Source organism: Babylonia areolata, chromosome 5, assembly GCF_041734735.1.
Source record: "Babylonia areolata isolate BAREFJ2019XMU chromosome 5, ASM4173473v1, whole genome shotgun sequence".
NCBI lineage: Eukaryota > Metazoa > Mollusca > Gastropoda > Neogastropoda > Buccinidae > Babylonia > Babylonia areolata.
Genome location: NC_134880.1, coordinates 16,024,093 through 16,046,191, shown reverse-complemented (window position 1 = coordinate 16,046,191; position 22,099 = coordinate 16,024,093). Strand labels below are relative to the sequence as shown.

General features: G+C 43.8%; 1 protein-coding gene across 1 annotated transcript; it reads right to left on the bottom strand.

Moving 5' to 3' along the window:
* Positions 1-5,224: 5,224 nt before the first annotated feature.
* LOC143281965 (long-chain fatty acid transport protein 6-like) lies at positions 5,225-21,854 on the bottom strand. The gene is made up of 11 exons (XM_076587314.1): positions 21,546-21,854; positions 20,532-20,784; positions 19,275-19,385; positions 18,086-18,301; positions 16,990-17,148; positions 15,760-15,884; positions 13,075-13,266; positions 11,817-11,916; positions 8,476-8,686; positions 8,176-8,273; positions 5,225-7,897 (listed from the first exon to the last, which is right to left on the bottom strand). The coding sequence occupies exons 1-11, from the start codon at positions 21,663-21,665 to the stop codon at positions 7,587-7,589; spliced, it is 1,896 nt and encodes a 631-aa protein (XP_076443429.1). The 5' UTR covers positions 21,666-21,854; the 3' UTR covers positions 5,225-7,586.
* Positions 21,855-22,099: the final 245 nt, after the last annotated feature.

Below are 22,099 nucleotides of genomic sequence, written 5' to 3'. Positions count from 1 at the left end.
TGCATATCCCTGTAAAAAATGGTGTTGTTTTGTTCGTAAAACAAGGGAGTGAATAAATGATGAAGTAGTTGTTTAATGTTACTGGGTTGAGGAGGAGAGACTAGGCTACTGTCAAAGATGGCACAGGAGATCAGTTATCTACTGGTGTCTGCTTTTAGTTATCTACTGATAATAATATGCATCCCTCTACTGCAACACATGACTGAAATCCTGACTTTTGCTGAACGGGGAAATGAGTGGTATCTTGTCAACAGACTGTACAGTTTCCAACTACACACTCCGCACAAACAGTTATTGACCGCTTCATAAACGCAGGCATGTTTCCATAGCTTGCTGCACAAACTGAAGATAATTCAATTTAAATTATGCAGCATGTTCATAAGGTCTTCAACTGGTCTCTCGTTGGAAACACTGTTCTGGTGTTTCAGGCATGGATGCACCATGAACACCTTTGGAAAGTGTGTATGAAAAATCAATGTATCAGCTAACATTTTTTTTAGTTGTTCAGTGGTTTATACATGACAGATGTGAAGATTCAGCATCGTTTCATCAATACCCCACAAGAAGAAAACTGCGAGTTTCTAAGCGGTCCGAAACTTTTTTGTGAATTCTGTACATTACATGCGTATCTATAATACCTTGGGATCCTGGTGTCTTGTGAATACAATGGATGCAAATTTACCTCGACAAACATAAAGATAGATCAGTTGTGAATTATGTACATTACATGCGTATCTATAATACCTTGGGACCCTGGTGTCTTGTGAATACAATAGATGCAGATTTACCTCGACATACATAAAGATAGATCAGTAACATCTTTAATTTCAAAGCGTATTTGTACTCAGGTAAATTCCAGTGAAAGTCAGAAGGGCTTTGGTGATTCGAAAATTTGTATTGCATGTCATTTGTATAAATTACTAATCGCACTAAGTGGGAAAAAAAAAAAAAAAAAAGAGAGAGAGAGAAAAACTTTCGTCACTGAGATGATGGTAGTGGTGGTGGTAGTGATTACAATTTTGTATCACTTCTTGTCACAGCAGATTTCTTTATGTGAAAACTGAACTGCACTCCCTGGGTAAAAGCACGTCGACACAGCGCAGTGCCAAATATACGATATATTTGATTGTGTTTCCTGATTTTTTTCTTTGTTGATGCATTACACAAACCTGGGGTAGACTCTCAAGGCTTTGTCAATGCAGTGTGTTTAATACGAAGATCAGACGTCTGCAGCCTTAAAACTCTTTCACTGCCACAGGCGACTTTAGCTGACTAGACAGTGCACCGCCATAGGCGACTTTAGCTCACTAGACAGTGCACCGCCATAGGCTAATTTAGCTGACTAGACAGTGCACCGCCACAGGCTAATTTAGCTGACTAGACAGTGCACCACCACAGGCTAATTTAGCTGACTAGACAGTGCACCGCCATAGACGACTTTAGCTGACTAGACAGTGCACCGCCATAGGCTAATTTAACTGACTAGACAGTGCACCGCCACATGCTAATTTAGCTGACTAGACAGTGCACCGCCACATGCTAATTTAGCTGATTAGACAGTGCATCGCCACAGGTTAATTTAGCTGACTAGACAGTGCACCACCATAGACGATTTTAGCTGAATAGACAGTGCACCACCATAGGCTAATATAGCTGACTAGACAGTGCACCGCCATAGGCGACTTTAGCTGACTAGACAGCGCACCGCCATAGGCTAATTTAGCTGACTAGACAGTGCACCGCCACAGGCTAATTTAGCTGACTAGACAGTGCACCGCCATAGGCGACTTTAGCTGACTAGACAGCGCACCGCCATAGGCTAATTTAGCTGACTAGACAGTGCACCGCCACAGGCTAATTTAGCTGACTAGACAGCGCACCGCCACAGGCTAATTTAGCTGACTAGACAGTGCACTGCCATAGGCTAATTTAGCTGACTAGACAGTGCACCGCCATAGGCTAATTTAGCTGCTGACTAGACAGTGCACCGCCATAGGATAATTTAGCTGACTAGACAGCGCACCGCCATAGGCTAATTTAGCTGACTAGACAGTGCACTGCCATAGGCTAATTTAGCTGACTAGACAGCGCACCGCCATAGGCTAATTTAGCTGACTAGACAGTGCACCGCCATAGGCGACTTTAGCTGACTAGATAGTGCACCGCCATAGGCTGATTTAGCTGATTAGACAGCGCACCGCCATAGGCTAATTTAGCTCACTAGACTAGACAGTGCACCGCCACATGGTAATTTAGCTGATTAGACAGTGCACCGCCATAGGCTAATTTAGCTCACTAGACTAGACAGTGCACCGCCACATGGTAATTTAGCTGATTAGACAGTGCACCGCCATAGGCTAATTTAGCTCACTAGACTAGACAGTGCACCGCCACAGGGTAATTTAGCTGATTAGACAGTGCATCACCACAGGTTAATTTAGCTGACTAGATAGTGCACTGCCATAGGATAGTTTAGCTGACTAGACAGTGCACCGCCACAGGCTAGTTTAGCTGACTAGACAGCGCACCGCCATAGGCTAATTTAGCTCATTAGACTAGACAGTGCACCGCCACAGGGTAATTTAGCTGATTAGACAGTGCATCACCACAGGTTAATTTAGCTGACTAGATAGTGCACTGCCATAGGATAGTTTAGCTGACTAGACAGTGCACCGCCACAGGCTAGTTTAGCTGACTAGACAGCGCACCGCCATAGGCTAATTTAGCTGACTAGACAGTGCACCGCCACATGCTAATTTAGCTGACTAGACAGTGCACCGCCACATGCTAATTTAGCTGATTAGACAGTGCACCGCCATAGGCTAATTTAGCTGACTAGACAGTGTACCGCCATAGGCGACTTTAGCTGACTAGATAGTGCACCGCCATAGGCTGATTTAGTTGACATCGAGGTGTCATGTTGATCGGCCATTTTTCTCTTTGTAGCAAAGCTTGACAGCTGCAGCCAGCTTCTCTACCTGTAGAACAATAACTAACATTTGCCCTCTGACCGAGTTTGAAGAGAACAAGTCGATGCTGTTGTTTTAACATGAACCGAAGCCTAGTGTGACTGAGAGCATCGAATCTGAAGTATTTGGCGCTGGGGAGTGTCTTTCACACAGAAACTTGGCAGTGAAAGAGTTTTCAAGAAATATATATATATATATATATATATATATATATATATTGTTAGCAGATGTAGTGTAGCAGATATGGATCAGTCCGCACGCTTTAACACCTCCTTGAAACTGAAACTGAAACAGTGCCACCCATATTGATATTTTTTTTCGGTCTGCAAGTGAATTTCTTTTACCAAAGTGCATATCTTCCAAAGTGTGTTTTCAAACAGAAATTTGCCATGGGCAAGTTTGTTTTTGATTTTGTTGCTGTTGTTGTTGCCGTGGGTTCGTTTAGATAAGACAACTGCATATTTTACACATGACTCAATATTATCATCTCATACGAATGAGCAGCTCTCAGAACACCATTCAAGGTCTGGTGGAGGGGGCAAAGGGAGGTGGGTGGAGGGGTGGGCAGTGGAAATCCCTTGTCCGTAACTGGGACTCAAACCACTTGGACACTAGCTTCCTAGTCGGATGCATTACCACTAGGCCAACGCGCCATGGGATTCGAAAAGCGGTGTACATGTGTTTCAGTGGTGGGACCACCCATTCTCCATCAGGTGCTGGGAGCTCGTTCAGCTCTACCTGTGTCTTGTCTCCCAAAATGTTGCGCTGACATCCATTTCTGTACCACCCATTCTCAAAAATGTTGCGCTGACATCAAATTTCTGTACCACCCATTCTCCAAAATGTTGCGCTGACATCCATTTCTGTACCACCCATTCTCCAAAATGTTGCGCTGACATCCATTTCTGTACCACCCATTCTCAAAAATGTTGCGCTGACATCAAATTTCTGGACCACCCATTCTCCAAAATGTTGCGCTGACATCAAATTTCTGGACCACCCATTCTCAAAAATGTTGCGCTGACATCCATTTCTGTACCACCCATTCTCCAAAATGTTGCGCTGACATCAAATTTCTGGACCACCCATTCTCCAAAATGTTGCGCTGACATCAAATTTCTGGACCACCCATTCTCCAAAATGTTGCGCTGACATCAAATTTCTGGACCATCCATTCTCCAAAATGTTGCGCTGACGTCCATTTCTGGACCACCCATTCACCATCAGGTGCTGGGGGCTCGTTCAGTTCTGTGTCTCGTCTCCCAAAAATTAATGTTGTGCTGACATCCACTTCTCTATTTCTCTATTGGTCTTTCGTTTTCACCTTCGTTTTTATCCCTCCAGTCTCCCTTTCTGTTTGTCGCTTTCATTGTCATGTTCCATCTTGTTGCTTCTTTCATTTGATCTTTTTTTCCCCCAGAAAGTCTTGTAAACAGTTATTTCCCCTTTTTAGTCTTCTCTGTCGTCTTCGTAACTGACTGCTTCAATTTGATTTGGTTTCTTTTAGCATCCAACTATGTGATTCGACAACTAATTTGGGCAAAAGATATATACATATATATATATTGTGTGCATTCATTATTGTATTTCATTTCTATTCTGGTAATAAAGCATAAAAAAAGACTGAATGGTCAATGTTTGGGTTTCTGTGTTGTAATTGTAAATGAGCATGTTTTTATGTCAAAATTTAGAGTAATAATTTTGTGGTCTGTTGTTCTCTCTCTCTCTTCGTGTGTGTGTGTGTGTGTGTGTGTGTGTGTGTGTGTGTGTGTGTGTGATATTGCTACTTTTGTCATTTCTTTTGGCGTTGTAAACCATACCGTAATTGTTTCTCTGGTATAGCAATTACTTTTTTGCTGTTATTGTAAAGTGCCTCGAGCGTTGGAAGGCGCCATAGAACTTTCCACTGCCCCCAACCCCCCCCCCCCCCTCCCACCCCCCGGCGTTTCGGTGGCTGAAGAGTATGAGAGGTCTGGGTCCGGGGAGCGATAGGCAGGGGGAGCGAGCTTCAGATTTCAACTGAGTTGATATTTTACTCTTTTTTCTTTTTTAATATGTGTTCACGCACACTCATCGGTGAAGTGTGTTGACACAATTGTTACGCCTATTACATCAGTTCATTGCATCACATACAGCGAACCCATTGTTCCTTTTTTCACAGTGTTTGTGAACGTCCTACACTTCACTTTCACATCAGGCAACGAGTGTTTTAGTCTTTATTTCGTTGTAGTATTCTTTTCTTTTTCCGTCGTAACTGTTTTTTAAGTTCTCTTATCTATTCACCTCCTACGATAAAAAAAAGAAAGAAAAAAGTTGCCAACACAAGCACAAGGATTTATCAAAAACAATCACAAAAAAATGAAGCAACAACGAACAGGAGCAGGAAAGTATATGTGTACACACATCCGTACCGCCCCCACCCCCTCCACACCTTCCCTTACACACATACAGGGACCCTACACACGGATGCACACGCAAACACACATATCTGTGTCACGTGTGTGTGTGTGTGTGTGTGTGTGTGTGTGTGTGTGTGTGTGTGTGTGTTGCTAATTTTCGTTTTTCACAAGTTATTGGTAAACGTACCGTTCTGGAGTTTGAATGTAATCTTTTCCTGATATTGCACTGGGCATCTTTCAATTGTACAGCGACAAATTAAACACAAATTGAGATGCGTATATTAGGCCATCGTCTATTATTTATTTTATTTTATTTATTTATTTTTTTTGGCATCTAAATGTACAGGGCATAACCAATAACATGGGGTCTACACACATTCAGCAAATAAATTCCTTCTGTTTGTAACACCATCACATGATCACAAATCATGCATTATTCACAAGGCGACCCACTAGTTCCTCACATATTTTTACTCTGTACTGAAATTCTTGGATTTACGAAAAAAGAGAACGAACACATGAAAGTCACTAACATACATATTGTTGACCATAAAATTATTCAGCTTGCAGATATCACCCAAACCATGACTGAAGTAAATGCTGAATCTTTCGAACAATCTTTAAACATATTCAGCCTTTTTTTGTTTTTGTTTTTTTGTTTGTTTGTTTGTTTTTGTTTAACAACAAATCAGATTTATCAAGGAATACATGTATACAAGTAGCCATCTGCTTAGATAGGATACATAAAAATAGAGAATACTCAGCGCATGTAAAAACTGGAATCAATATAAATCTAAGATTGTTGGGATATTGTTTCAAGCTGACTTAATCAACAGACGGCGAGGACCTCAATTATATGAAAAAAAAACCCACAAAAAAATCTGAAACAATGACGATTACACAGGATCTACATGGATAAAGAGGTTGATAACTCCTTTGAAAAAAAGGCAATTCTGAAATAATTGCTACAATGAGTAAAAAAAAAAAAAAGGTTCACTTGTGGACGTTCTTTCTTGAAAAAACTGCGAGTTCTTTGTTTTAAATTCATATGGAACAGAAAACAGGATACGATAAGAAAACTATATTAAAAAAAACAACAAAAAAACAAACACACATACACACACACACACACAAACCGTAGATAATGGAGGGATACGTTTGTCAGACGTAAGAAGATTTGTGCATGGACTAAAACTGGCATGAAACCGGAAACTGAATACCTCCATTCATAAATGGAGGACTATTGTTACATCCGTGATGATCTAGATGTTTGCGGAAAATTACCCCTCAATCGAACTGTAATTTCGTATTTGCTCGTGTGTACTTCAGGCATCTAATGGAGCATACACATGTCCCAAAAATTTACTAGTAAAACATACGATCGCGTTTGGGTCATTGTAAATAGAAACGAGACGATAGTGTTTCAGTGTGATCCCTAAACAAAACAAGTCGGCAGTCTGGATCTACCATGTGAGAATCCACCAAAAAATGGAAGTGAATTTCTTTTGAAAATCCAACCATTTTGTCACCATACCACTTCAGTACAGAAAGACTGTGACTTCAGACTGGTATGTCAACTACCGCCTACCCAATCGTATGTGAGGAATGGAGCAGACAGCGTCCTCGCTATGAAAACTGTGGTCACCTGCTGCATCAAGACAATGTCAGTGCAGACACTGCAACAGTAACTCTGGCAGTTATAGACTGCCGAAGGTGCTGGAGCTTTATTCGAGGGCGTTAGATAATGTAATACTGAAGACCTTTTATTTTTTTTTAATCCTGAAACATTAACATAAGTAATTCTTATCTTATCCATTTAAAGGGTTTGGGTTATTTCATTATACGTCATATCTAACAAGCTTCTTATCAACATACAGTTTCTTATCCCAAAATCGCAGTCATAACACGTAGTCCGTAAGTTGAAGCCAGGGTGTCGAGGGTTTGAACAGGAAACAGTGCGAGCGGTCAATCGCATACCTCCTCATCCTCTACGGGGGTTGTGGCTGTGTCGGTTGGGGCTTGTCCCCTGGGACCGCTATGGTAGCCGGATTGGCACAAATGGAAACGTGAAAAACTGGGATTCTCTTCTCTATCTTTTCTTTTCCGTTTCTACTGATCCAATATGATTTACTTTCAGTTTACTTATGAGAGCGCTTACAGCACTGTATAATCATCAACATTGATGGCACAGTGATATTGATTCAGGTTCACATTCAGTTCAAAGTTTTGACTGCAGAAAGAGTACCAGCGCCTTAGGTGTGAGGGGACTGTAGGTCTTGGCCTTGGAGTCCTGGTAATACAAGTCGTCCTTCACTTTGGCGATGTCGTAACCTTGCTGCACGAACTCCACCTTGTGCTGTTTGAAGGTTCCTGTCATTCGAGCTTCTGGCAAGATTCTCAGAAAGAGCGGGCGGGCGTAAAATGGGAGATCATCCTGGCACACTTTGTACACTTGCTTCAGTCGTTCAGGTGTCATTCTCTCCCCTTCGCTGAGGGTCAAGGCCGCCATACCTGCTCGTCCGCTGTGACCTTGAGGGAAAACAAAATTATGAAGCCCAGTCTGTGACACTGTCCCCGGTTATTATTTTCTTCATTTAAAATACAAAGGGGGAAAAAAGATTAAATAGTGGTGTCACAGTGTCAACGCGTGTACATGCAGGGGTATGGAAAGTAAAAACCATGTCTTCTTGATGATACACCATAATTATTTCTTTCAACCTAAAGAGTGTACACATAATTTACGCGCGTACAAATGTCTCGTCCAGTCAAAAGAAAAGTACCGTCTTTTCAAGGGAAGTAAAGCTTACCAGGTATTTCTACACCATACACATTAACGTCTTGAATGAAATCTGGAGAGCACATGATGTTGGCAACCTCTGTTGTTGATACGTTCTCTCCTTTCCATCTGGAAAGAAAACATACATATAAAGTCACACACACACACACACACACACACACACATTCAAAGCAACCACCTTTCCCTCCCACTCCACACAGACATAAACGAGAGTGGACGTTAGACTGAACAAAGAAATGAATGCTGACATGCATGGACACACACACACACACACACACACGGATTTCAGGAAGGAAGGAGAGGTTCTCACCTGAAAGTGTCACCAATCCGGTCATAAAAATAGAGAAAATACTCCTCGTCCAAATACAGAATGTCCCCGCAGTTGAAATACACGTCTCCCTCTGCGAAGGCATGGCGGACCACTTTGCTCTCGTTGGCTGCCCTCGATGCCTTGTACAACTCCAGGGTCCCGTTGGACAACATGTGGTCTGGAACTTTGTTCAGGTACAGCCCTGCTTCGCCTGGAATGGAACGGGAACAGAAAAACAACAACAAAACAAACAAAAACATGACGAGTATTTCAGTGCAAGTAAACAGATAAATGGGTTTACATCATGTGAATTGTCCTTCGAGGCCATGTGACCTTCTTTTCACAGATAAATACATTACATTCATACATACAAACAGATAAACATACATAATAATAATAATAGTAATAAATAATGGTATTCATATAGCGCTGAATCTTGTGCAGAGACAAATCAAAGCGCTTTCGCACCAGTCATTCACACGCATGCATAACTCTAAAACTGGAGAAACTGAAGACAAGGAAGAGGCAGGGAAGGGAGGCTATTTTTGGAAGAGGTGGGTTTTAAGGACAGACTTGAAGGAGCTGAGTGCGGAGACTTGAAGCAAAAGAGGAAGTTCATTCCAATTGCAAGGTCCAGAGCATATACATACATACATACATGCATATATACATACATACATGCACAGATACCAAATTAATGACCATGTGATGTTCAAACAGGGAACAGGGGCGGGTTGCATAAGCGTGCTTAGCAGCGCTGGGCCAGCTTATCGTTAAGAATGTTCCAAACTTCACGGAAAATTCCACATATTTAGGGACACTCTTAACTCCAAGCAAGCTTAGCGCTGCAAAGATCGCCCAGAGCAACCCAGCCCAAACGTAAATCTGTTCACTTTGGCCTAGTCCGTCAAATGCGCACGGATCGGCCTCTCGTTGAGTGCATGTGCTCTGAGGCACGAAAGCTACGTGCTCTACGTGCTCTGAGGCACGAAAGCTACTTGCTCTACGTGCTCTGAGGCACCAAAGCTATGTGCTCTCTGGCACCAACGCTACCTGATCTACGTGCTCTGAGGCACCAAAGCCACCTGCTCTGAGGCACCAAAGCCACCTGCTCTGAGGCACCAAAGCTACGTGCTCTGAGGCACCAAAAACTACGTGCTCTGAGGCACCAAAACTACATGAGGCATCAAAACTAGGTGCTCTGAGGCACCAAAACTACGTGCTCTGAGGCACCAAAGCTACGTGCTCTGAGGCACCAAAACTACGTGTTCTGAGGCTCCAAAGCTATGTGCTCTGAGGCACCAAAACTACATGAGGCATCAAAACTACGTGCTCTGAGGCACCAAAACTACGTGCTCTGAGGCACCAAAGCTACGTGCTCTGAGGCACCAAAACTACGTGTTCTGAGGCTCCAAAGCTACGTGCTCTGAGGCACCAAAGCCACCTGCTCTGAGGCACCAAAGCCACCTGCTCTAAGGCACCAAAGCTACGTGCTCTGAGGCACCAAAGCTACGTGCTCTGAGGCACCAAAGCTACGTGCACCAAAGCTACGTGTTCTGAGGCAGCAAAGCTACGTGTTCTGAGGAACCAAAGCTACCTGCTCTGAGGTACCAATGCTACGTGCTCTTAGGCACCAAAGCTACGTGCTCTGAGGCACCAAAGCTACGTGCTCTGAGGCACCAAAGCTATGTGCTCTGAGGCACCAAAGCTATCTGTTCTCAGCACCAAAGCTACGCGCTCTTAGGCACCAAAGCTACGTGCTCTTAGGCACCAAAGCTACGTGCTCTGAGGCACCAAAGTTACGTGCTCTATGTGCTCTGAGGCACCAAAGCTACGTGCTCTAAGTGCTCTGAGGCACCAAAACTACGTGCTCTATGTGCTCTGAGGCACCAAAGCTACGTGCTCTAAGTGCTCTGAGGCACCAAAACTACGTGCTCTACGTGCTCTGTGGCACCAAAGCTACCTGCTCTGAGGCACCAAAACTACGTGCTCTACGTGTTCTGTGGCACCAAAGCTACCTGCTCTGAGGCACCAAAGCTACGTGCTCTCAGGCACCAAAGCCACCTGCTCTCAAGCACCAAAGCCACCTGCTCTGCGGCAACAAAGCTACGTGTTCTGAGGAACCAAAGCTACGTGTTCTGAGGTACAAATGCTACGTGCTCTTAGGCACCAAAGCTACGTGCTCTGAGGCACCAAAGTTACGTGCTCTACGTGCTCTGAGGCACCAAAGCTACGTGCTCTGAGGCACCAAAGCTACTTGCTCTACGTGCTCTGTGGCACCAAAGCTACCTGCTCTGAGGCACCAAAGCTACGTGCTCTCAGGCACCAAAGCCACCTGCTCTCAGGCACCAAAGCCACCTGCTCTGCGGCAACAAAGCTACGTGTTCTGAGGTACAAATGCTACGTGCTCTTAGGCACCAAAGCTACGTGCTCTGAGGCACCAAAGTTACGTGCTCTACGTGCTCTGAGGCACCAAAGCTACGTGCTCTACGTGCTCTGTGGCACCAAAGCTACCTGCTCTGAGGCGCCAAAGCTACCTGCTCTGAGGCGCCAAAGCTACCTACTCTCAGGCACCAAAGCCACGTGCTCTCAGGCAACAAAGCTAGATTTTACATGAAGTTTCGAGGCATTAAGACTCTCCAAATTAAAGTAATTTACTTTAATAAATCAACCAACAACCCACTGCTACGCGATAAAAACCATGTGGAGGTCTATATTCTCCCATCAGTTTCTCCAGCAGGGACTGCTGAAGCCTCGAGAAGATTTTAACCTATCGCGAAAATTCATTATTACTCTGAGGTCACTATCTAACTCAGAGCCGAGCAGTTCCATTGGCCAGTCATCACATGCATCAGTAGATCATCAAAATCGCGCATGCTTTTCCATCAGTTTTTCTTTCGACCACCATAGCTTCAGCCAAGCTGAGTACAAATGCTGGTGAATGTTCACTCACACACAGACACAGACACACACAGACAGACAGAGAGAGAGAGAGAGAGAGGGGAGGGGGGGGGGGGCAGTTTATTTATTAATTGCTGAATCCATTAATATCGTTTATCCTTTCGCTGTAACTACATCCCCCTTAAACCTCAATCCCCATCCCACCTCCCATGCACACACACACACACACACACACACACACACACACACACACACACACACACACACACACACACACACACACACACACACACACACATGACACGTCCAATATCATTCAAAGTGAAAAGACGCTCAATCAGAGAAAGATACATAGAAGTAGGGAAGGCGGATTAGACAGACAGACAGAGAGACAGACAGACCGAAATGGAGCGTGAAGAGAAACATCGTAACACCCCCACCTGAATTCACTTTGATGCAACGACCATGTTGATCTCTGAGGGGCATGGCTGAGGAGTAGTCAAACTTCACCAGCACACTTGGATTGGGATCCGACAGCGTCTTCCCAAAACAGATAAAAATAGGAACACTGACAGTGACAATTACTTCCTCTGGATGTGACAGAGACACGCACCTCCAAGTCATTATGTTTGCCATCAGCATATACAGATGATAACGAAAGGTTCTGAACACACAGCACACGGAGGGGATCAAGCAAGCTTAACGTTCAGCTTCAAGCAACCTAAGTCGGATCGCCATTCTGTTGTTTTGCTATCATGATACAGATAGCATATGGATCAAGTTTCAAATCTATCTTCATCATGACTTCCCGACAGCAATAAATCGCAAGAATCACTAAAAAAAACAACAACAACAAAAACCAACCAACAAACAAAACAAAACAAACGAACAAAAAAAACAAAAACAAAAAACAAACAAAAAAACAACCCCCCCCCCACCCCCCACCCCCCCACTGCATTCAGACGATGTAGGTATAAACGGCATAAGGTGATCCAAATTATATTGTTTGCTCAACATAACCTACAGAAAAGTCGGTCTTCTTTGTGCCAAGTTTTTTCCCGGCACAAGGGATCTGCATTTCACAAATACCATCACAAACGTAACTTGGTCAATGGCATGCTGAACGAATCCAGCGACTGACTTTTCTGCAAAAAATAATGGACATGAATTATTGTTGTACTGTGTGGTCTGTTCATTCCCCTACCCCCAACCCCACCCAACCATTCTCGTTACTGCGAAAAAAAGAAGAAAAAAAAAGAAAAGAAAAAAAAGTCAGTGCTGTCTTAAAACCACAACTTAACTCAACACGAATCCAGCATGAAATGGTGACGACACACGGAAATCTTAAGAATGCGGAGGCGAAACAAGATACACTGTATGTGTCAGGATCCTGAAATATGGTTTTATCCGGAACAATTACACTTGTATGATTGGTATGTGTGGGGAGGGTTATTCATCTTCTGTATTTCCAGTGATAACTATTTAATGACAGTTTACCACACACACACACACACACACACACACACACACACGCACATACACACACACATGCACACGCACAAACACACACACACACACAAACACGCACACGTGCATACATACATATCTGCATACCTATCTACCTACATACATACATACATACATACACGCGGGCTATTGAATTTGGGTCATTACATACTTTGTGAAAAATCACCCTACCAAAAATGGCGATAGGCGACCAACAGCACCGGGTCTGTTGGCAATGTTGTGGTTCACGGCGACACCCTCTGTGGACCCGAAGACCTCACAGATCTGTGGGATCCGGAACCGAAGCAGAACCTCCTCAAAGATGTCCTTCCGCAGTCCGTTTCCAAAGGCTACTCGGACTTTGTGAACAGTATCCAGTTCGTGCTGGAAAGGAGGCGTGTAATAATGTAGTATGCATAAATCCCTGTGTGTGTGTGTGTGTGTGTGTGTGTGTGTGTGTGTGTGTGTGTGTGTGTTTCTGTCTGTCTATGTCTCTGTCTCTCTTTCATTCTTTGGCTAAGCTGAGGAATGTTCATCAGTTTTCAACCTGTACTCCTCCCATGTGGATACACATTGACAGATCTAAAGAGTCGACTCCCGAGTGATATCGCTCCCTCTTCCTGGAGAAGGAAGACATTCTGTAGCGTCGTGAAGGGAACAGTCGACTTCTCAGCAATACATCACGATGACTTACTTACCTGAAAGGTATCCCCTTAGCGTTTCTTCTTTTCCAACACCCGTCACAGTGATTTCATCAATCACTCTTTTTTTCCCCCTCAAGTTGTCTCTTTTGTGCTCTATGTGTCAACGTCGTCAAGTATTGGGATTTAGCTTACATTCCAAGGAGGAAAAAAGAAAAAAAAAAGAGTTTGACTCTTCTTATTTGCAGCTGTTGTCACACAGTAAGTATGCATCTTGTGACGAATAGTGCTGTCTTCTCCAAGTCACAGAACTTGGTCCTCTGAAGAATTGCACCTGCCCATACCACCCATCGTTCTCCTTCGTCAAGAGGGCGCAATAGCCGAGTGGTTAAAGCGTTAGACTTTCAATCTGAGGGTCCAGGGTTCGAATCTCAGTGACGGTGCCTGGTGGGAAAAGGGTGGAGATTTTTATGATCTCCCAGGCCAACATAATATGTGCAGAACTGCCAGTGCCTGAACCCCCTTCGTGTGTATACCCACGTAAAAGATCAAATACGCACGTTAAAGATCCTGTAATCCATGTTAGTGTACGGTGGGTTATGGAAACAAGAACATATCCAGCATGCACACCCCTGAAAACGGAGTATGGCTGCTTACATGGCGGGGTAAATAACCAAAACGGTCATACACGTAGAATGTTACATGTCAGTCTGAGTGTGTATGTCTGCGCACATGAAATCCAACTGAATAACACAGGAAACAAACGAAGAGCGCCCAATGGCAGCCGTCAGTCAGCTCTACCAAGGAAGGCAGCCTGTTGTGCAAATGACCCCATGTTTGTAAAGCGCTAAGGGCTTGGTCTCCGACCGAGGATAGTCACTATTTATGTATCCATATTATCATCCTCCTCCTCATCATCATAAAGAACGTGGCCATGGTAAGCTGTCCAGTCTTCTGGACTGCAGGGGCTGATTTGTAAGAGTGCCGTTCTGAACGTCATGTTCATGTGTGCTGAGTCGTGTTCGGAGTTCCACTTGCCGTTCTCTGGACAGGTAGTGGAAATTGCCTTTTTCTATCTGTGGCTTCAAGAGTGACACGACGACGCTTACTTTACAGTAAGTGACGCTGCTGTCTGTTTGGCCTTCCAGGACTCCTGCTCTTGCCAACTCATCTGCCCTCTCATTTCCTGGAACTCCACAGTTGGTTGGGATCCAGTGGATGTTCAACTGGATCTTCCGACCTGTTGCAGACCTTTTGTCAGGTGATGAAGCTTGTCATTCTACAGAGCCTGGAGTTCAGAGAGGTCATCCGAAATATAGACCACTTGATGGCTTTTTTCTCTCTCTTTTATCCTGAATTATGGAGACGTTCTGCATGAGCGCTTCTGTCTCTGCTCTATAATTTGTGCAGTGCCTGCCTGTGGCGATACTTGTCGTAACTGTCCCTCAACCATGTAACTCAAGAAGGATGTAAGCTCTTCCATTTTTCATGGTGTGTATATGAATCAGTGCTTAAAAAATTATGATTAACGTCAGCAATGTTCTGACATTTCAAAAACGATATTTGTATTCAATGATTTAAGCAAAAGAGATCATAGATCTGAATAAAGCAAGGGTCTCTGCAGCTGAATCATGTATGAGTGATATACACGAATCTGCAGGAAGCTAATTCTGTTTCAGTAGAACCCTTTAAAGGCAAAGATTTGATGAAACCCCTGTCTCGCACTCTTCAGAACCTCTCTTCAATCCGTGGAGGATGCCCTGCACGGTTCGTGCATGGACATGTGTGTGTATGTCTGTATGATTCTGTAACTGATGGAGTGAAATCAGCAAAATATTGTGGGTGAGTGTGGGATAGACCCCTGTGTGTGTGTGTGTGTGTGTGTGTGTGTGTGTGTGAAAGAGAGAGAGAGAGAGAGAGAGAGAGAGAGAGAAAGAGAGAGAGAGTCTGTGTGTGCGTGTGTGTGTGTGTGTGCGTGCGTGCGTGTGTGTGTGTGTGTGTGTGTGTGTGTGTGTGTGTGTGTGTGTGTGTGTGTGTGACAATTACAATGATAAATATTTCAATTGTGAAGGCCATCGACCCATACTCAAATTTACATACATAGCCACACACACACACACACACACACACACACACAATGTAGGTTGTGTTCGCGTGTGTGTGTGCGGGGAGGGGGGGGGACTGAGTAAACAACGCTTTCCTCTTTTCAAAACAGTTACCCGGGCCAAGGACTGACCTTGGGTTGAGCCAGAATGTACCTGAAGACTTCACCAACGTACGGTATCACCGTCACATCGTGTCGTCGGCAGTCCGACCAGAAGCGAGAGGCCGAGAACTTCCTCCTGAGAACCATGGTACATCCTGAGACACAGCGAAACAAGCTGAGAACAGGTGGGCATACACCATACTCACTAGGGCACATAATTTCAAGCCACAGCTTCTTAGCACCAACCAAGAAATGTCCACCATTGCACGAGGAATTTGTTTCATGAACACACGCTGATTATGTTTTCTTGCATGTTGCCATACGTGCTTTAGATCTGGAAGCGAAAGTGTCATTTTGCAGTTTAAATCTCAATAAATTCTTATTCCAATGTACAGACTTATTTGGATACGAATTTGTCTAGATTTGAAACAAAATACACACTTCCATAACATAAGCGATATGAACCGACATTTTGCTCCCACCAGCAAAGCACAATTCGCTACTGTGTCAATCTGCTATTCATCAAAAGCCATGGACCGCTGCACACATTCATTACATTACGCAACAAAAAAGACCAGTGTAGACAGTGCGCTAAGATTCGTGAACAGAATGTTAAAGCTACTGCCTGTTTCTTGTGTGTGTGTGTGTGTGAAAAAGAAGAAGAAGAAAGAACCATATCATGGACATTAAAATACAATGATTGGAAAAAAAAACAAAAACCAAAAAGAAAAAAAAACACCCAAGAAACGAAATGGTAACATTTTTATCAACATTTTTTACGTCAAAAGATTCATCCGCATTTCGTGCATGAAACGTGAACAGTCCAACGCACGTTTAACCTCTTTCTCTCATTTCGTCGTCGGCACATTAGCCATTGTATTTCCCTTATTGATTGCTTTCAGTGTTGTCATCTGATAGAAAACATCTAACAGTGAAACTGTTGATAAAAATTCAGTTGTGAAATGTTTAGGGGTGTCAGCAGAAGACAGATGAAGCTTAATCTAAAGCGCACTGCTGGAATAGTTAGGTCTGTTAATAAAACATGTAAGGATGTTGTTAACAGCTGCCAAATATGATCTCTCTCTCTGTCTCTCTCTCTCTCTCTCCATCGTGCGCGCACAGTCAACCTCCCTCCCCTCTCATTTCGCCCTGTCACTCTTACCCAACTCCACTTATAATGTCACTTGCAGCAGAAAGACGTGAAACTGAAGAAAATACATACTCACACACACACACTCGCGCGTGTGCACACACACACACCTTTGCTCATGACACCATAAAGACCCGTGGCTCCCCCCATAACATGGTAAAGGGGAAGCACTACGTAGACGATGTCTTCTGGAGAAAGATCCACTGCACTCAAGCTGCCGGCGTAAAACAGCGCCTTCCTTTGACTGATGTACACAGGCTTGGGGAAACCTTACACACACACACACACACACACACACACACACACACAAGCACGCACACACGCGCACAAACACGCACGCACGCGCACACACACGCACGCATGCGCGCACACATACACACACACGCGCATGCACGTACTGGCACGCACACACACACACACACACGCACACGCACACGCACACACACGCACACACACGCACACACACGCACGCACATACGCACGCACGCGCACGCGCGCGCACACACACACACACACACACACACACACACACACACGTACGCGTACGCGCGTTTCTGGCATCGCTGATAGATACCCACAACTACAAGTTCATGTCATTGGGACCTAAACAAACAAAAAATGTTGCACAATCACCTACCCAACAAAATATTTCATCATAGGACCGAAAATGGTGCAGAAAGAAATGAGTAGCCTATAGGCCGCTAAAAAAAAAGAAGAAAAAAAAGGAGGATTTCTTCCAAACATAGAGGAAATCACTCCCTTACAACAGTTTGTGTTGGGGGTAAATTTGGGAACTCAAGTTGTTGAATCATGGGCAAACGTTGCACCGAGAGACAGACAGACAGACAGACAGACAGAGACCGAGGCAGAGAGAATGACAATGACATCCAGAGAGAGAGAGAGAGAGAGAGAGCAAAGTTTTAGTTCAGTCGAAGGCGGCATCACTACATGCAGACATGTCCATATACGCTACACCATAACTGCTCATTCATAATGAAAAAAAGCGGGATCAATTCCCGTGTCACTGGAAGCAATGACTGTCTAACCTTTGCATAATCCCAACGCTATCGTGATGCTATTAAGATCTGCTGATTTTTTAATGTTTGAAACTATGCCGCTGTTAAATTTGTTTCCTCCCAGAGAACGCCTTTCTGTTTCTGCAATGCTTCCACCAGAGCAGAGCATACAGTAATGGATCCACTTTACCGGTTGTGCCGGAAGTGTAAAAGTAGGTCATGGCGGAGTCATAGGTCATCTCCGCTCGCACGCTGGGGTCAGGCTGCACCGGCATTGCCCTCCCCATGAGAGAGTCAAAGTCTGTCATGCCCGCAGGAAGCTGGCCGGGTGACTGCCCCTGAACATACACCGGCAGACCCTTCAGCTCCTCCAGAACGTCGGTGACTGCGAGGAGAAGGTCCTCCCCTGTGTGGCACAGAACAAAGAAAGTAGACGACCCATGAAAAGGTGGAACGTGTCCTGGGAATATGATGTTAACGGGTTTTTAAGTAACTAATCACAAGACCAACAGGGATGAAAACGAAAAGTGCTCGTGCGCGCGCTCACACACAGACACAGACACACACACACACACACACACACACACACACACACACACACACACACACACACACACACACACACACACACACACACACAACACACACACATGTGGAAGAGAGATAGAGGTACGGAGGAATTCTGTACACTCTCCAGTAAACTTTCATTTACCAAAAGTCCAAAACAAAGAACTGAAATGTTTGTGCCTTGGAAGATAAAATATAGCTGTTTTTCTTTTTTTTGGTGTGTGTGTGTGTGTGTGTGTGTGTGTGTGTGTGTGTGTGTGTGTGTTTTCCGCCACACTGTACGTGCCTTCTTATCATGGAAAAGCAAGAGAAATTTTTATACTGTTTAAACAAGGAGTCTAGCCATGTGAAAGGGGATATGACGATAGAGAGTCTGATGTTATATGGAACGGCCGGCATTCCAGATGATCTGTACCCCGATATAAATATGTTTTACAAAAAACAACAACAAAAAAAACAAAAAAAAAACCCAACAAGCAAACAAACAAATAAACAAAACGAAACAAACAAACAAACAAACACAAAAAAAACAAAACAAAAAAAACAACAACAAAAAACAAAAAAACAAGCAAACAAACAAATAAACAAAACGAAACAACCGAAACAAAAACGTTGACTAAAACATATAAATATATTGTTGCCACGGGTTGATGACACATGATATCATTATCAAAAGATATCGACAAAGAATGTCGAAGATCTGTTTGATTTCCAGGTTTCTTTCACATAAGAAACTGGCCGAAGAGAGATTACATGCTTACTTATACATCTATCGATAAATATATTTGATGATCGAACAAAGTCAGCCTCACCTGCCCCGACCACGAAAGCCTTGGGTTCAGCTGCCAGCACACAGTGAATCAGTGCCTTCGTTCGCACGTTGACATTGATCAATGCGACTGTAATCCCCATCTTCTGGAAACCTTGGAATAAAGGGGATTGATATCATAGATTGTTGATATCTATAAATGAAACAGCAACAAAAAAAAAAAAAAAAGTATAGAAATCAAGCATGATATAATTCAATACAAAAAAAATGTCTAAAACCATATAGCAGATAAAGAAACTCCGCCCTTCTAATTCAGACGGGTCTGAAATACATTAACGTTCACCAATCCTTGACATCTGTTGATGTCGTGTAGGTACCAGTGAAGACATTGCCACCACTCTCCTCCACCTGTCTGTGTCCTTCACAACTCTGTAGGATTCCGCCAGGTTCATAACTGTCCATTCCTGGATATTGCCTTCCAACCTCTTTCTCTGTCCTTCTCCGCTCTTTAGGATTCCGCCAGGTTCATAACTGTCCATTCCTGGATATTGCCTTCCCACCTCTTTCTCTGTCCTTCGCGTTGGGTTATGTTGCTGGTCAGGCATCTGCTTGGCAGATGTGGTGTAGCGTATATGGATTTGACCGAACGCAGTGACGCCTCCTTGAGCTACTGATACTGATACTGATACCATTCCTGGATATTGCCTTCCCACCTCTTTCTCTGTCCTTCACCGCTCTTTAGGATTCCGCCAGGTTCATAACTGTCCATTCCTGGATATTGCCTTCCCACCTCTTTCTCTGTCCTTCACCGCTCTTTAGGATTCCGCCAGGTTCATAACTGTCCATTCCTGGATATTGCCTTCCAACCTCTTTCTCTGTCGTCGTCGTCCGCGGCTTCCTCTGAGTGTCCCTTGCAAGATAGTCTTTGCAAGTCCTTTTGAGTGGAAAACTTGTTCGTACCACTTCATCTTCCGTTTCTTCACGACTCTGAGGAGGTCGTCATGAGGTCCTATTGTTCGTTTAACTTTTCTGCAGATTTCTTCATTTCTTACATGATCTGTGTAGTGGGTACCCAAGATCTTCCTGTAGGGTCTCAATTATTTCTGTTAACCAGGATATTTCTTTGCATGTCTGAGACTAAATTAAACTGAACCAGAAAACATTCTTCTTCTTTTTCTTCTTCTCGATTTTCAAGTGTTTTTTTCTTTTCTTGTTCAGTCGCCATTGGCATCATCATTATCGTCATCATCATCATCGTCAGTCGTCTTAATCTTATTTACAATGTTATATGTATACATACCCAGTGTAGTCCACACAAACGCAGGGTCATTGGAAATCATGACCGCCACTGTGTCCCCAGACTTGAGCCCAAGTTGTTGTGCCGTGTGGGCAACCCTGTTGGCTTGCTCGTTCATGAACTCGTACGTGAAGACGCAGTCCTCGAAAACCAGCATGGCTTTCTGTGGATGGATGGCCACGCGTGCCTCGAACTTGTCGATCAGAAACCCGCCCCTCATGAGGTCCTCTTGGGCTTTCTCTAGTTTCTTTCGAAGCTGAAATTCAGAACACACTCACGTGCAATGATGTGCGTATTTTCGGGCGTACTGAAATGACTGGGTGCACGCGCACAACACGCACATGTAATTTCCAAGTGTGGTGGCCGGTTGTGCACGGTAATGCAGCACAAATGTTAGCTTGTCAGAGACAACTACAGGACGTGTGCTGAACAGAAAATGTTCCATTAGATTGTTGCTAACCGGGGGTTAACTACAGTATACTACAAGTGATATATAGCTAAATACTGGATAACTATATACAGTATGATGAAACCGATACATAGCCAGTCAATGGATAACTATATGCAGAACAATAAAACTTATGCATAGCTAACCATGCATGACCTATCATGAACAGTATGACACAACTCATACTTAGCTAACCAGAGGATAACTATGATTATAGTTCAATACAAGTAGTGCATAACTAGCCGGAGGATAACTGTACAATTTAATACAACATGAATAATTATTGCATACCAAAGGGAATACCAACAATATAAGAAAAAAACAAAAACAGCTGATGCATACATGTAGATAACCAAACAGGGATAACTATAAATGATATAATACATCTATCTATGTCTCTGTTACACACACACACACACACACACACACACACACACACACACACACACACACACACACACACACACACACACGCACACACACACACACACACACACACACACACACACACACACACACACAGAAGAGACAGACAGGGACAGGCAAATGAACAAACAAGAGACTCTCACCTCCATCAACTGAACGTCATATTTCACCCAAGGAAACTTGGTCTGCAAAGCCATGAGTTCTGTGGGGGTGACCTTCCCCGCAATCGCACTCAAAGCTTTGCCTAGCAAAGAAACAGGCATTCTGGCGATTCAGACCACAGTTCCTTAAAAAACAAAACCAAACCAACAACAGCAACAACAAACTATTCGTAACTTTACAATCACCACCCCGGCCTTAATCCCCCTCCCCCCTGTAGATGAAAGATTTGAATGCAATAATCGTTATGTTATCTACTTTTAAAAACGAGTCCTCCTTACACAGCTCAAAGAACGAACAGTCAGCAACAGAAGGAGCATATACATAAAGAAAAAAGATTTCTGTATTTTTTTTACCAACTGAGGACAGGAACCGACGGTACATTAACCAATGCAAAAGTTTCACTGAGGGCCTGTCAAACTGACATAATGTATTCCTGAGCATACCACTTAGCACTGTTTTGTTTTCTTTTCCGCTGATATTCTAATCACTTGATACTGGGCGGTTTGGGACAGGTATAAAACCACGAAAGAAAAGT